Raw genomic sequence first — 17372 nt, forward strand, 5'->3', positions numbered from 1 at the left:
AAATGTCACGAAATTATGTCTTTGGCTGCAAAAATGCTAAAGTCCATGTCAGACGTGACTATAAATTCAAACACTTACCAAATAAAACACACCGTAGAGAAGCAACGGATCATACAGTTTAAGCACTTGTTTTCAATTTTACAATACAATAAAACGACAAAATCTCGCTGCCTTTATTGATGAAAATTTTCTATGAAAAAAAAAGAGATATCCTAAAGCTGCTTATGATTGAAATTGAAGCATTGAGATGGTTAGCAAACATTGGATAATAACTCAACCCAAACTACTGGATCAATAAGACAGTATTGCTTACTAATACGGCAATTAAATACATCAATATACACTGAAGAATAGCTATTGAAATTACCTTTTACAGAAACAGTTGCTCATAAATTGTTAAACACTTACCAGTTCTTCATATTAAAAAGAAACTCTAAATCAGGATCTTAGCAAAAGAATTTCCTCATGTTTTAATCACATCAGTTTTAAACATAACACGCTATAAATAATATAAAGAAAAACATTTATTTTTTTAATTAATTGAATTTGGTTTGTTTGAATTATCAAATAATACATTTATATTGGAATTGTAATAGAATTCTAATGTTTCTAATTTTAATTAAATGTTTATTGAAGATGAGAATTTGCACATTTGGTAGACAATTTTAAAGATATATTGAATATGCCGTTTTAATGTCACATAATACTTAATAGTTATTCACTTTGATAAAAAATTAGATAAAAAAAAAAATGATTTTCTGGGGGAAAAAAATGTAATTTAAAGCAAAAAATACCTAAATTGTCTGTCAGACCATAGTTTTTGGTTAAAATTAGTCATTTCTTTTATAAGTGAAATATTTATTTTTGTTGACTTCTTTGTTCTACACAAGTGAATAGGCTATCTTTATTAAAACTGCAAAATAACCTATTCAAAATCGGATTTTATTTAACATTATTTTTCATATTTTGGGGGACAATACATTTTTAAACTTTTTAAACTGTACGCATTATGGATATCAAAATGGACAGAATTGTACTGGGAAGGTTTTGAACTAAATTTTAAAAAAAACTGGGGTAGGTGGTTAGTTTAATTAGGTAATTATCTAATATTACAGGAGTATTGGGTATGCATCTGAAATGCTAAAATTCTAATACAGGTATTTCAAAAATAAATTAAGTTTATGGAAGATGAGAATTTGCACGTTTTTTTATATGATTTGAAACTTTTTAAACTGTACGCATTATATTATGGATATCAAAATGACCAGAATTGTCTGGGAAGGTTTTGAACTAAATTTAAAAATCTTTGTAGAAGTCATGGATACCTGCTCTAGGCATGGAGGTAAACACACATACTGTATGTTTTAACTCCATGCTCTAGGTGGTAGTTTAATTGGGTAGTTATCCAATATTCCAGGAGTATTGGGTAGATAGATAGAAATCATTCTTTATTCTGAATATTCATTCAATATTTGTACATTGTTCTTCCTTGAAGTCCAGTTAACACTTACAAATTACAAATATAAAAAATCAAAATGGAAAATACAATATCACAAGAAACAAGAGAAGAAGCAGTTAGATCAAATTTTTAAACGATTGATATGAAATGCTAAAATGATATAACATAAATTAAATGTTATTTAATTATAAAATGAAATGTTATCTTTAAATTTATAAAATAATAGATAATACATAAGTATAAAAATGGTCCTAAAATCAAGTGTGTATACTCTATTAATCCAATAAACTCTTGCTTTAATGCATATTCAGAGTGAATGACTGGTAAAGATTATTTCTATTTATAGCAATTTCAAAGTAATAATCATCTATTGTGTCGTAAACAAATATTGGAATACTGTACAATGTTTGTGCAAACATTAAGCATGCTTTGTTTACATTTGCCGAGACTTCAACAGGCCAAGGTGGATTTGATAATGTTCATGAACCATGAATCAAAGATAAATGTAAATACAAGATGTCCTTTTGTGAAGACCTATGACCTAGAACATGTTAATTATTAAATTTATTTTGCACATACATTTGAGTTTGATCAAGTAGTAGTCAGAGTCAATTTGATTGATTCTAGATTCAGGATACTGCTTAACTTCCAAATAAATTAACATTTAAACAAAATGAAGTCAATTCAATTACGTCGTTGCAATAATAGTTGAAAATATGGTGAGACGAATATTATGTGGGACACATGTCTGAATACCATCAACAACACTATACATCTTTTCTTTCTTTCTTTCGTTTATTTACCCACAAATATAAACTATAAACATGGTAAAAATAACATAAATAAACATAATACAAAAAATAGTAAACTAAAGGTGAGGAAGGAGCTTCGATCTGTCTCCTCCTTTTAAGAGGTGGAAAAGGGGGCTATAAAATGCTTCCAAGGAGGACCCCAAACCCCATAATCCCCATGACTACCCACAACCTACTTGCTCAGTAATATCGTCTGAAGCTATATTTAGGCATGGCAGCAGTTTACACAAAACAAACGCCCCAACATATAATTATTTCTAGGTCAGCACAAAAGGTTAAATATCCTAAAGTAAAATTAATTATTAAAAACTGGCTTATAAATGAGAAAGATAGTCAACAATTCGTTTCACACTATATGACTAAACTAAGTGAATTTATTACCTAGATACGTGAGGTAGACAATATAACCATACACAGGTAAAGTAGCAAAGGCAATAATGTCAACCGTATAGTATAACTATAATAATAATTAAAGATAATGTGTAACAGATAAAATATAGTTGATAACTGTCTGTACTGTATCAGTTGAATTGCTTTAGTTTACTTATATAGTAATTTTTTCCATACAAATTACTTGTCAGGTATTCCATTCATGGAACTAATTTGTCTGCTATTTACCAGATGATTTATGTCAAATTTAATAACTTAATTTAAATTTCATTTTAATAGTATATCGACTTTTCAAAGTCAATGGAAGGTTAGTTCAAATTTAGTAATTTTTTTTCTATTTTTTTGTTTTTATTTACAGTTAGTTTATGGACTTAAACACCCAAAGGTGTTGAAAAAACTAGAAAAATGAAGATATTATACTATAAAAGATGGTTTCCAACATGATAATACCCTAAAGTCATTTAAACCAATCACATACTGGGCAGGTATGGCAACTAAACCATGTAAAAAGCAGAATGCACAAATAAATGGTACCGTAATTTATTTTTCTAAGTTAAAGAATTGCAACTGTACTAACAATATCGCCACTCAGAAAAACAAAACAATAGCCCCAAACAAGGATAAACAGTAAGGTAGAAACGAGAAAATATAGTTTGCTCTCTAGATTTGTCTAAACAAAAAATTGAGGAAAACTTTAATACAATATTTAAGTCATTCAATCCTTGTATGAAGCAATCATGTATTAAAAATAAACATACGTAAGGTGGTCAGAAAAAACTTCTTCTGTTTTCTGATTATCCACTGTTTGAATAATCTCAAAGCTTTGGTAAATAATTAGAAAGTATACATTACTGAGTGTTATTGATTCAACATGTTTTCCTGAGGCAGAACTACTTCCGACAAACGAAGAGCTAAACAAAAAAAAACTTAATATACTAAAGTATGGTTCATATTTAATAAAAAACAAAATAGGAATTAGAAACAATTTCAAATCCAGCTGCCTCGCTTTTTAATACTATTATATAATAATTACGTGGAAAAATCTTTAAACAGTAAATAGCTTCATTCTTAATAGTTTACATAAATATGGATTCACATGAGCATAGAAATTAAGGCAATTAAATGTTCCTATGACGTAAACTAAAAATGCCAAAGGCTAACCACAGCCTTTACAGTATGAACAAATTGTGTGAATGTAAGTAAACTGATGTTAAAATCTGTAATAGCACTATAGTAATACCAGTTAACAAATAAAAAAAATTTTTTTTACATATTTAGTATAGAAATTACATATTTTTGTTAAAGATAATTGTCCCCCTAAACATTTTTTTTTGTGGAATACCTATGCCAATGTAATTTTAATGTCACATAATAGTTATTCACTTTGACCAAAAACTGGATCGGAAGCAAATTATTTTCCTGAAAAAAAAAATGCAATTTACTAAGCAAAAAATACCTAAATTTTCTGTCAGACAATGGTTTTTGGTTAAAATTAACTGTTTCTATTTTTTTTTATAAGTAAAATAATTACTTTTTTCTATAGAATTGAATAAATTTATTAAAGCTTCAAATTGGCCTATTCAAAATCTGATTTTATTAATCTTTATTTTTCATGTTTATGGGGGACAATACATCTTTTGAAAGGAGGAGTACAGACAAGATTAGGTTTTTTCTACAATATAAAGAATTTAGCAAGGAAATTGATAATATCCTTACATTTTTTCTAGGCTATTTAGTTAGAAGTTCAAGAAAATCCATAAACCATTGTGATGACATGCTTTCCTTAAAGGAAAATTAATTTCCATTTGAAGCTCAGTTATTGACTAAGATGGTTTATTATCTGGTCATTGTAGTATGAATAATAATAATAAATATTTATCGTACTATTGAGGAAAAATTTCTTAAAAAATAAATAAAAATGGAAATTTGCAATTGGACACTGTTGTGAATATTAAGCAAGCAAATATACACATGGCATTCTCTTAACAAATGTTTCCATCATAAAGCATTTCACTGTAAATGATCCAGTCCTCCCAATGTATATTAGCGGGAGTAGGAGAGGATTTGGAATATCAGGGATGTCAAACCAGTCATTCTGATTCTTTGATCTTGGTAAATCTCTATTGCAGCTCAAACGAAGCTACTGGGTGCAGGTGAACCTAATAAACAGCATGCTCCCATAACTGTTATTTTAGTTTAAATGGTAAGTTTAGGCGGTGTGTGCCTTATTAACCCCATGTCTACAACGAATCTAATCGGTTTTTAAGTGTGTTGGTAGTTTCAGAAATGACGACTACAGTTGGAAAACTATTTCAAAATATAATAATTACTCGCTGTGAAAAAGTGAATCTCTTACAGTTCAGTCGTGCAATTTAGATTTGAAAGTCTAAGGTAATGTTCTCCTGTATTTCTGCTTACATTGTAATTAACATCAACAGTTCTTATCCGAGAAACCACCAGAACTATGGTCGAGCAGAGACTTGTTTGAACCTGTGAAAATATTATTACAGTACTTTGGTTTGCGGCGCCCTGCCTTAACCGCTCGGCAACTCAACTTGACTGATTGGTCAGTTAAAATGTTTTTCTTTTAATGTTTAGAGAGATTATTTAGAGGGTTATGTTAATTTATAATTAGGAAAGTTTTTTAAATTAGTGATAACCATTATCAACTTGCACTCTAATTATCACCATTATATAATACACAGATATATATAGGGCTAAAGACAACGACGAGGTGTGTTATAATAGTAATACTGTACAGTTAATACCGAATATCCACTTCTGCCTCATCATCATGCACATGGTCAAGAAACGGATTACGGTCGAAGCGGCAGCCAACCAAAGAGGCCACTAGTTCAATAACGGTAATCTGTATGGAGCGCTTTAATTGTCATTATTTTGTAATCTTTGATTGTCATTGTTTGGACAGGTTTTCTTTACCGTGGACGTAAATAACAATCTATAGTACATTATTACGTAATTTATTCTCTTTTTTAACAAATTGAATGTGATACGTTCTTTTAAACGAAATGGCGAATCAATGATTACTTATTTGAACTGTTCTAAATGATATATATATGTTTAATAAAGTCAATAAAATACATTGTGGTGTTTGTATTGTATATCAATAATATAATAAGCAAATTATTAAGAATTATTTATATTTTTTCAATAAAGTATATCAAAATATATATATTTTGTTATTGTATATTAATTAATTTGTAAAGTAAACTGGAAATAGTAGTGTTCACAATCATAGTTTAATTACAATTTATTTATTTAATATTCTACTTTATTTTATACCTTCAGATATATAAATATTTATCAATTTAAAATGAGTTTTAAATACTAAAATAAAAAGATGCAAGTGTATGTATGGTACGGTAATCAATTACGCGAATTTCTTTTAATAACTCGACTGGTGGCCAGCAATAGTGCTGAAGAATGTGCGCGTTCCTCTGGCGTATAAACGTAAATGTTTAACGCACCCTATTACTAATAATAAAAACCAAGATTCTATAATCCCTCTATAGTATTAGTACAGTATGTAAATGAGATATAAATATTCGGCAATACCGTACGTAAATTAAAATTAAATTATTATTGCAATACTGTATAAAGATTCAATAGTATGTACACAAGATATAAATATTCGGCAATACTGTACGTAAATTATTAATGCAATACTGTATATAAAGCCGATTTTCCACTAGGCGAATTTGTTCGCGCGAATCAAACGTTTCGAAGAGAAAAAAATCGCCTACTCTCTTTCCACTACATGAGCGAATAGCTGCGACGTTCATGTTCCTCGCGTGGTTGCTGAGCATTTCGATTCGCATGAGTGCTCATGAAAGCGTCATAGCTCATTTCCTGAGCTCTGATTGGTTGCGCAATATTTCGCTTCGCAAAAAGTAGAAACAATTCAAACTAGTAAATTTCGCTGAAGCGAAAAATCAAAGGAACTAGAATTCGTCGAAGAAGGCAGTATGACAGACAGAAACGCGAATACGCATGTGCATAGCATGACGCTTTTGATTCGCGTGAACAAATTTGCCTAGTGGAAAATCGGCTTAAAGATTTGATATTACGTAAATGATATAAAGATTTGGCAATACTGTACATAAATTATTAATGCAATACTGTATATTGATTCAATAGAAGAGTGCTCTCTAAATTATTAATGATTCGATAGTATGTAAATATATTTCGATAGCATGTAAGTTAATATTAAAATACAAATAAAATATACATTGATTTATCGGCAGGCAAACTTAATTATTTAATAGAAATATAAAGATTCGATAGTACATGATTTGGCTTATATTTATTTAATTTTTTCTATTTTTGACCATACCGGTACTCCTTTTATTACTTTACCTGTAACTCAACTCGACAAAGCGTTGACAACCACAATCAAAGATTAAAGCGCACATGGCGTTCCATACAAATGACGATATGAAATTGGCGGCCGCTTTGGTTGGCGGCCGCTTCGACCATACTACTCCCAAGAAACATACCAGACAAATCACAGTGCAGACTAGCCTATTTTATATCAAATCAAAGCCCAGCAGCCTGCTGAGCAGGGAACCACACTGTTGTAACTTAACCATAAAAACTTCTAAAAAAACATTTATATACAAATAACTTATATTAACTATGAGTACAACAGTATGTTTATAATCACGTATTCAAATGTCTAGCAATCAACAGCTAATTTCTACAAATTTACCTATTACAGTACAATTCTTTAAACTCTGCAAACTTTTTGCTTGTTGTCACCATACCAATATGAAAAGGTCAATGATTCTTAATTGGAAATCCAGACGCAATCACCAAATCGAAATGCTTATTATGTATTTAAAATGTTGTAATTATGTTTTGTTTGCTAGTAAACAAGAATTACTTATATATTGTAACCTAGTATTTAACTTAAATTTTTTATGTTTACCTTATTTAAAAAAAGACAGTTTTAAAAGTTTGTTTTTCTAAATAAAGTAGCTGGATAGAGACTACCAAAAATTAAAGGTCATGCATAATCAAAACAAACTTATTCGAGGTATATATTCAGAGCGTCATTCTGACGACTGGAGCATTCTTTACTTCTCTACGGAGCGTCATTTATGCCTTTATTAACGTTAATAATATAAATAGTACTACGGTAACTGCTCAAGTGGACCCAATTTAGCACCAGGGTAGCACAGTGATATAAAATAGAAATAAGTCACTACTTTCAATATCTTTTCGTATGTTAATACACTGTGCTCAAGTGGACCTAATTTGAAGTCGCTTAAATGTTTAAGAGGCATCTGAAGGCAAATTTACGTTGCGTTGCGACTTAGAACTTATCTTTTTGGAAAGAATTCGGCGCATTATAAATATGAATTGAATTGAATATCTTTTCGTATGTTAATACACTGTGCTCAAGTGGACACAATTTGGCACCAGTGGAGCACAGTGATATAAAATATAAATAATTCACTGAATGTTAATATCTTTTCGTATTTAAAACATGGAGAAAAAATACTTCTGGAAATACTTCAAAAATATTTCAAACTTGCTATATATGTTAAATATCGGTTACTCCATCCGTAATGCAAAAGAAAAATTAGTTTCAAGCCATATCAGTGATTTTAATAACTTGCGTTTGTCTAAGATAAATACTTATTTAGTGTCCCTGGGAAGTGCAAATATTCATTGAAATATGAAATTAAATATTAAGTCTCCAGTACTAGCCCACCACCATGGAGCTAATAATGAAAATAGAGCCCATAATTGCACTTGTACTTATTACTATACATAGTCACCTATGATAATTGTGATAATGTTAACATTTCAACTATCCAGATGCTACTTAAAAAATTTAGGTGGGGTTTTCTACTCTAAAATTTCGACTTCATATATGCCTAAGGCCTATCCCGAAATTGGTCTAGAAATCGGCATCTTTGCAAATGTTCTATATTTTATCTTATTTCACTCTTCATTAACCCATACATAAACCATCGGAGACAAACTATCTGTTTAAAACATGTTTATTCTGGGATGATTCTGGCCAAACACACCAACTACCATAAACGTTTATTCATAACATATTACAATACAATATCTTTATCGTTACCAATGTAGCAACATTGATTAACAAAATCACAATTTAACAGTATGGCGTGTTGACCGCGAATGACTAACAATAGCATCTTTCCCACTACACCTGCACGTGACCATTGCATAACAACGCACGGCATACCAAACCGTTTGGTACACCTGCGATGAAAATAATAAATTCAATTTCTTTTAAAATTGAGGGCGGCAAACATAAAATCGAATCGAAATCGAATACAGGTTGAAAAAAAATATTTTAAAAAAAGATGTTAAATGTGCTCTCCCTGCCTCAGCCTTTTGGGGTCGTTTCCAGCACATCACCAGATGCATTGATGTTGTCGCCTCATGATGTGTGGTGGAAAGGGAGACGTATGATCTGTGAACCCCAAACATAGTGGCTCGCATAGCCTTAACTCTATTCCACCGACCAGCATGGGAATCGCACCCACGACATACGTGTTGTCAACACGACGCTCAGGCGACTGAGCTAACTGGCGATTTTGGGTTTAACAAGGTTAATAGGATATTTATGACGTAATGATGAATTACGTAATACACGTATAAATAGACTATTTATCAGCCTTTGTGGCCGGACGGGTAATGCTCAGGTTTGGATGCTCTCAGCTCTAGTAGATTGGGTTCGAACCTCTACGGATATTTGGGGGGGGGGGGGGGGGAATTGAAAATAAATATTGTTTTTCTTGGATTTTGAAAGAGAGATATTTTAAGGGTTGTAAACTTCAGGCCTAAACAAGTGGAACTTTTTTTTCAATCAAAAACAAAGTTGCATGGCATTATTTTTCATTAAATAGACTGCCATAAAACCTCGAAAAGAAGCCCATGTGCTCCTTCATTTTTAGTACTCTTGGGTGGGCTTCTTTTCCACATGGAGTTCTTTTCGAGATTACTTTTGCAAACTCAGAGAAGAGCTGCTTGTTCCCGCCCGGAAAATGTTTTATTTACATGATTTGAATGAACAATTTTCTAATGTAAAGATTAACAACACCAAATTTAACAGTGTGGCGTGTTTACCGCGAATCTTCCCCCATAATACACCTACACAAACTCATAATTTGTATAACAACGCACGGCATGCCAAACTGTTTAGCTGCAAGGTCCCCGGAAATGACATCTATCTTCAGTACCCTACCATGTTTGGGGCTGAGTGAAGACAATTTTTGAATAAAAGAGCTGCATAGGTTCCCGCCCGAAAAAAATGGCACTTTACATGATTTGAAATTATATGAAAAAAAGTATATAAGAAAGTGCACCTATTCATTAAAATATGAAATTAAATATTAAGTCTCCAGTACTAACCCACCGTTGGGGGCAGAGCTATAATAATGAAAATAGAGCCCAGAATTGCACTTGTACTTATTACTATACATAATCACCTATGATAATTATGATAGTGTTAAAATTTCAACCATCCAAATTTTAGCTGGGGTTTTCTACTTTAAACTTCGTATATGTTTAAGGCCTAGCCCGGCGGCGGAATTATATTCCTGCTCCACTCCTGGTGCCAAATTTGGTCCACTTGAGCACAGTGTATTAATATAGGAAAATATATTTAATTTAGTGATTTATTTTCTATTCTACATCACTGTTCTCGACCGGTGCCAACTGTGATCCACTTGAGCAGTTACCGTAGTACTATTTCTATTTCGGAAGTAAATAAAGGCATAAATGGCGCTCCGTAGAGAAAATTAAATAATACAGGTACCTCCTTATTCGCAAAAAAACATTTATATATAGCGCCCCCTGTTATTCAATTAGTAAAAAATGAAACGGTTCAATAATTTTCAGCACAACAAACAATTTGAGATTTCATTTGATTGTCATTCGCATTGTGAATATTCAACAAAGGTAAAGTATTAAATTATTTTTATTAATTTAGTATAAGTTTCCACATTAAGCCTATTATTATAGTAGCAGATTAAGCTATTTTCGAAACAGCATACATTTATAAGCTCAGTCAGTCAGAGTCTTGCTAGAGAGTATCACAAGGGACTTAATTAAGAAAACTTCAGGAAGTTGTTGCTATAATACTGCACAGCAGATAGTGCGATCAGTTGAAGAACAGCTTCTGCTGAAATCATGCAACGTGTCTGGAAAGTTTCTTTGTCAAGGTTTTGTTTTAGTGTTAGCCAAAGTATATAGGTGGTTTTGTTCTCATATTTTTGTGCAGAAAAAGCACTGTGGGCATAGATGACGCAACATTTGAGAGAAATAAATGAAATTTGATTTATATATTTTTAATTAATTGTAACTATTGTGATAATTTTATATTATATTTTTTTGTTATTTTTTAGCTGAATAACAGATTCTCCAAAAAGAAGAGGATGATGCAAAAAACCTTATTATCTTGTCTTTTTGTTCTATCATGGTTTGAGCATCTGCCCTTGTCTTTTGCTAAGAAGACCATATTCGCAACGCTTGGGGAACCATGGCCAATGCCGCTGCAACGCAGTCTGTCAAGCATCACGTTCAAATTGTCTCCTGAAACATTTGGGTAACCAAAGCTCTGTCTACACTATCAAACTAGTTTGACAAAAAAGTGTGATGTGCCCAAATTTGGTAGTAATATGACATCATCATGTATATATATGAGCACATCACATTTTTTTGTCACAAAGTTTGATAGTGTAGACAGAGCTTTAAACAACACAGCATCTGGCAGAATTTGAATCAAATTAAATTTTTGTTTATTTTTTCAGCAGTATACTAAAAAGTACAGTATGTACTAAAAGAAAAGTACAATATAAGTACTGTACTATATTTTTTACGGAATTGAATAAACAAAAACAAACTACAATTATTAAGATCCAAATGTTATTTTTAAGTATGATGATGATTTTTATTCATTTTATTTTTCATTACAGCTTTAACCACGATCGTAATAACTGTGACATATTACAAGAGGCCTTTCAACGCTACTATAACATCATTTTTTACGGGACGATTGAAACGCCCTCACAAGAAGTTCTTCAAAACTATCAATTGAGAGGAGAAGGGGATAAACAACAAATTAATACACTGATGGTAACCATGACGAATTGCCCTGATTATCCAAGTAATACTTCTAATGAAGAATGTAAGAAAACTAAATGTGAAATACTTTTTTTATTGATTCAGATTTATCAAACAAACTTAGCACAAATATTATCTAAACTTTGATTTTGTCGGTTTTCCAAATAACTTAAGCAAATACTTTTCTTGAATCTTGACAAAGTCCGATATAAAAAAAGAACTAGTTTGATAAATAAAATCTAAAGCTCTGAATAAAATAAAATCTAAAGTTCTGTCTTCACTATCAAACTTTATGTGACAGAAAATGTTGTGTGACCATAAATGGACATGATGATGTCATATCACTACCAAGTTTTGTTAAACTAGTTTGATAGTGTAGAAAGAGCTCTAGAGTTAAGGTTTAGCTTGGTGGTAAATTGCTTGTGTAACAATCCTAGAATACTGGGTTCAAATCCTGTCAGATGTCTCCAATCCAAAAGAATTTACAGTGATAAGGCTTTGTTTATGTAGAGCATCTTGTATATAAATCCAAAGGCAAATTACCAATGGTATCAGTGGCTGGATCTCAATGAAGATAAAAAAAAAAAAAGCGAAAAGCTAAATCAAAACGATAAAGTAAAACAGTCAGAAAAGTTAGCAGAGCATCTTGTATATATATATATTGTGTATATGTTTGTCTAAAGAAAATGTTGAAAAGGATAGATGAATGGAATCAGTAATATTCCTAAATTTAGATTTCTTTTTTTATAGCAAATATATTGATTAATAATTCCTTTTTTTACATTCTAATGATATTGATATAATTGTTTTCAGATATGTTAACAGTACAGGAAGACACTTCACACCTGGAAGCAGAATCTATATGGGGAGTTTTACGAGGTACAGTATATTCTATGTTGCCATTATACGTTATACAGTATTTGTGAATTTTTTATTTTATCCAAAATCACACCCAACAGTGGGACCCTGCCAGATGGACACATTAAATTAAACAGTAAATATTTGTTGTAAATACATTTATAAAAAATACTACTGTATAATTATTTGTTTGCAAATAGAATTCACAAATTTTACAATATGTTTGCATTATCTTGCCGATCAAATAATTATAATGATTAAAGACCAAATTAATTTATGTCTATTTAAACATGTATATATTCTGATTAGTAATATGTTAATATTCATATTTTAATTTTATTGAATTAAATCATTTGTTTATATGTGGACAGTAACAGCTGTTGACTATGATTTTAGTTTATTGTGTGCAAAACCTGTTTAACTTAATGAATGTTACTGTCAATCTCAATTTATACTTTTTATTTCTTCAAATGATTTTAGGTCTAGAAACATTTAGTCAATTGATTTACATAGCAGAAGATGGAAGGGTAAGTATTATGTTGTAATATGTATCAATATCTAAAAGAAAAGAAAAATTACGAATTAATAGATGCTTACTATGTAACTTTACAACAAAAAACAAGATGATCGACGTTTATGAATGAAATATTTATTATATAATATATTAATCCAAAGGCAAATTACTGACAAGATGGCAATGCTGTGGGTATCAGTGGCTGGATATTAATGGAGATACAAAAAAAATAAGCAAAAAGCTAAAAACAAAGTAAAATAGCCAGCCAGCCAGTAACACTAGCCCTTCATCAATAATATATTAATATATAAATTATAATATGAAATGAATCTTAATAAAGTATAATTAAGTAAATTTTAAAGTAATTTTGACAGAATGGTTAGATCAGACAGTTTAGCGTGGTGCCAGGTTATGGTGCGTTTGTGTTTTTAAATTATTTTTTTTCATTTTTTCTTCGCAGCAAACTATCAATAAAACCAATATAGTTGACAGGCCAAGGTTTCCTTACCGTGGCTTGCTGCTTGACACGTCCAGACACTTCATTGAAGTATCAACATTACTAAAGAACCTTGTAAGTAGAGAATTATTTATTTGAATATTGCAGTTTTTAAACAAAAAAAAACTAAATCTAGTCACATCCTGAAGATGATGGACATACTGTGCTGTATAAGTCTTTAAGAACAGACAATGACTTATATTGCCTATATATCGGGGGGCTCTCAACACGCAGTCTGGAGGAAAAAGGAAATAACTGTGAGTGCATTTCATATGTAAAAAAGGTTTTCCTTAAAACTTATGAGCTTCTGTGCCAAAGGCTCTAAGCCTTCATTCATGATTCCATATTCTCTACGCATGTGTATAAGCTGATCCTTGCGATTCATGCGAACACATTTGACCCCACCCGCTGTAAATTATTTCTAAATTACTATTGGGCCAACACAAGAAAACTTTGAGAACGCCTTTCTGTCATTCAAATACTAAAATACAGGAATAACAAATTATTTGGTTTAACCAATAGATTATTTAATTCTTTCTTTAGGATGCTATGGCATATAGCAAGTTAAATGTGTTACATTTCCACCTTGTAGACAACCCTTCTTTTCCATATCAAAGCCATACGTTTCCTGAACTTAGCTCACAGGTAAGTAAATACAGTGCAGTAGTACCCCATTTGGGCGGAATCAAACATAGTATAGCAACTTTGGCAACACTAACACAATATCTAGTAGAAAAAAAACAAGTTATATAATTCTATTTACTATTATTTTATTTAGATGTAATTTTAGGCCAGAATTGAGTTTACTTCATACAATAGGGTTAATAGCAATAAGCTATACTGAAAAGAACTTATGAGAAGCTGAAGGCTAGATACCATAGGAACTTCAATAGAATGAAATGCCAGACTGTTTAAATCAGGTATATGCCAGTTTGAAGCTCAGTCATGCACTAATAACAGGATTTTGAAAGGGTGAAATGAAGGGCTTAATTTGTCCTATCTTTTATACTATTGTTGATTTTATTTGTAGGGAGCATATTCACAAAACCATGTGTATTCTCAAGACGACATTGACCATATTGTAGAGTATGCCAGAATGCGTGGCATACGGGTCATCCCGGAATTCGACACCCCCGGCCACACTCAATCGTGGATTGCCATACAAGACCTACTGACTCCATGCTACGCAGACGATAAGCCAAATGGCTTATTTGGCCCAGTTGATCCAAGTGTAGAATCGAATTATGCGTTCTTAAATAAGCTTTATATAGAGATTAAGAGTAAGTTCCCAGATGGCCATATTCATCTAGGAGGTGATGAAGTCAAGCATGACTGCTGGTAAGTTTGACCTTTCACCTTTAGTATTCTACAACCTGAACCAAAAATTCTTTTACTGCAACATTATAACAATTAACCGTTTTAAATACAATTGGTTATTTTTTCACCTCCCTAGGTTAAACATCTGTAAACAAATCATCATTATCTAGCAATACCTTGTAGTGGAGGAGAATTTAACTTTCTACATATGCACTCCATACGATTTTGCATGTTCACTATATTGATTACTATGCAATGACATTCATTCATTTTTTATGAGAACACTGATGCAATTATTTCTTACCAAATTATATTAACACATGTTTCGTAGGCTGTTGCTGCAGGTTCGTATACCACACTGCTTTGCTGCTATTTAACTGTTTATACTGTATTTGTTATTTATGAAATTAAATTTTTTGACTCAAATTATAGGGAAAGCAATCCTAATATAGTGTCCTTTATGGAATCTCAGGGATATGGCAATAATTATACCAAACTTGAAGGATACTATGCTGAAAGGATGACAAGCATTGCCAGTAAGCTTGGCCTAGGCTCCCTGGTGTGGCAGGAAGTAGTTGACAGTGGTGCTAAGGTATGGCAGCTGAAAGGTTGACTTCATTTAAAAACACAATAATAATAATAGTTCATTCTTATATAGCACATATAAGCAAGCTCTAAATGCGCTGCACATTATTACCCCAGTCATTTTTGGATCAAATACGTATGGAAACATACGCCCATAATGCAGCTAGTAATCAGCGCAACGTTGTGCCTTGATCTAACCGGTACCTACTTTATACACCTGGGTGGAGAGAGGCAAATGTAAGTAAAGTTTCTCAGTCTAAAAGAGCTCATCCGCAAATCTTTTTTTTTTTAGGTTCCAAAAGAGACTATTGCAATTGTTTGGAAAGATGCTGATGGTGGGTATGTAGATGAGTTAGCAAAGGTCACAGCCAAAGGTTATAGGACAATTCTGTCATCGCCATGGTACCTGAATCGTGTGAAAGACCCTCATACTGATCCGTGGAAGAAGTATTATAAAGTAGATCCTCAAAATTTCTCAGGTATATGATCAAACAACATTTGTACAATGATCACTCAATGTTTCTTTAACGATAATCATCAAAATATAATTCATAGCAGGGAAGAGTTAAATTAGAGTGAAAAAGAGAGTAAAATTCACTCTTTCCTAATCCATAGTGTGTTTAAATTTGTGAGTATGTCATTTTATTTTCCATTCCATGCTAACTCACTCCATGGTTCTGGTGGTAGAACGAGTCTTCTCGGATAAGGACTATAAACCGTAGGTCCAGTGTACACATCTAGCTCGTGTGCACTTTAAAGAACCTAGTACATCTTTCAAGACGAGTAGGGGGTTACCCCGGTGTATTAGTACATCACAGCCACTGATCACCAACTGGGCCCTCTGGGAGACCAGTCTTTGACTGAAGAGGTTACCCAGTATAAATATAAATTTCAATTCAATTCAATTCCATTTCTTATGGACTTGTTTTCTTGTAATTTATATTTCTCTTCTAATATAATGCAATATTTTTTGAAGGTACAAAGAATCAAAAGAATTTAGTCATAGGTGGAGAGGCCTGCATGTGGGGAGAATATGTGGATAACACAAATGTTATACCTAGAACTTGGTAAGACATTTTTATAAATTCTATAAATGTTTAAATCTTGGAGCTACAGTATCTCCTTTATAGCTCCATGGTTAAAGTTTTGTGCAGTTACCTTAGCTCCATCACTTTTTTTTTTAGTTCTGTTCTTTATAACATTGGAACTGTTATCATTTTTCTAGGCCTATGGCAAGTGTGATTGGTGAGAGGCTTTGGAGTGCAAAAAATGTAAGGGATCCTAATGCTGCAGCTTCAAGGCTAGCTGAACATCAATGTAGACTTATAAGGTACAATAAGACATCCATTATTATATACTTCATATATATATATATATACAACTTATCATCATACTATTAGAAATGTTTGTATTAGTTATTACTATCAGTGAAAAGTGTTTTGAGGATAAAATATTTAATTTTTTTCAGACGTGGTCTTCAAGCGCAAAGTATCACTGGTCCAGGGTTCTGTCCACAAGAATGGCATAATGAATAGGTTGTTTGTTCAGGATCAAATTAAAAGCTGGTTTTATATACATATTCTAAAGCTTTGTCTACACTATCAAACTTGATGTGACAAAAAAATGTGATGTGCCCATTTATGGACATGATGGTGTCATATCACTACCATATTTGGACACATTAAATTTTTTTTTCAAACTAGTTTGCTGATAGTCTAGACAGAGCTTATTACTTTGACTGCCAAACACAGAGATTCTCATCCTCTTAAATTGTATTTAATACAATCATTTTTAATAATGAAAATGTACAAAATT

The 17372-nt window shown here is 31.7% G+C and overlaps 2 protein-coding genes across 2 annotated transcripts in view; one reads left to right on the top strand and one right to left on the bottom strand.

Annotated features, from left to right (window-relative positions):
* Window positions 1–7414, bottom strand: part of LOC140062167 (uncharacterized) — a 190223-nt gene extending 182809 nt beyond the window's left edge. Inside the window, exons 1-3 of the mRNA XM_072108248.1 lie at window positions 7391–7414; window positions 409–499; window positions 79–190 (exon numbers count right to left, since the gene is read on the bottom strand). The gene's annotated coding sequence lies outside the window, so the exon portion shown is untranslated. The remainder of the gene's footprint in view (window positions 1–78; window positions 191–408; window positions 500–7390) is intronic.
* Window positions 7415–10529: 3115 nt separating this feature from the next.
* On the top strand, window positions 10530–17342 carry LOC140062254 (beta-hexosaminidase subunit beta-like). Its single transcript, XM_072108384.1, has 13 exons — window positions 10530–10623; window positions 11070–11269; window positions 11640–11851; window positions 12601–12666; window positions 13126–13172; window positions 13620–13730; window positions 14199–14300; window positions 14686–14993; window positions 15405–15564; window positions 15850–16036; window positions 16534–16624; window positions 16783–16887; window positions 17026–17342. The coding sequence occupies exons 1-13, from the start codon at window positions 10540–10542 to the stop codon at window positions 17090–17092; spliced, it is 1740 nt and encodes a 579-aa protein (XP_071964485.1). The 5' UTR covers window positions 10530–10539; the 3' UTR covers window positions 17093–17342.
* The last annotated feature ends 30 nt before the right edge of the window (window positions 17343–17372 follow it).

Source organism: Antedon mediterranea, chromosome 11 (assembly GCF_964355755.1).
Source record: "Antedon mediterranea chromosome 11, ecAntMedi1.1, whole genome shotgun sequence".
Classification (NCBI taxonomy): Eukaryota; Metazoa; Echinodermata; class Crinoidea; order Comatulida; family Antedonidae; genus Antedon; species Antedon mediterranea.

Coding starts and splice junctions, on each gene's coding strand:
- LOC140062254 (XM_072108384.1), top strand. CDS start 10,540: ATGAAACGGTTCAATAATTTTCAGCACAACAAACAATTTGAGATTTCA. Junction 10,624..11,069: donor ATTGTGAATATTCAACAAAG/GTAAAGTATTAA, acceptor GTTATTTTTTAG/CTGAATAACAGATTCTCCAA. Junction 11,270..11,639: donor TTGTCTCCTGAAACATTTGG/GTAACCAAAGCT, acceptor TTTTCATTACAG/CTTTAACCACGATCGTAATA.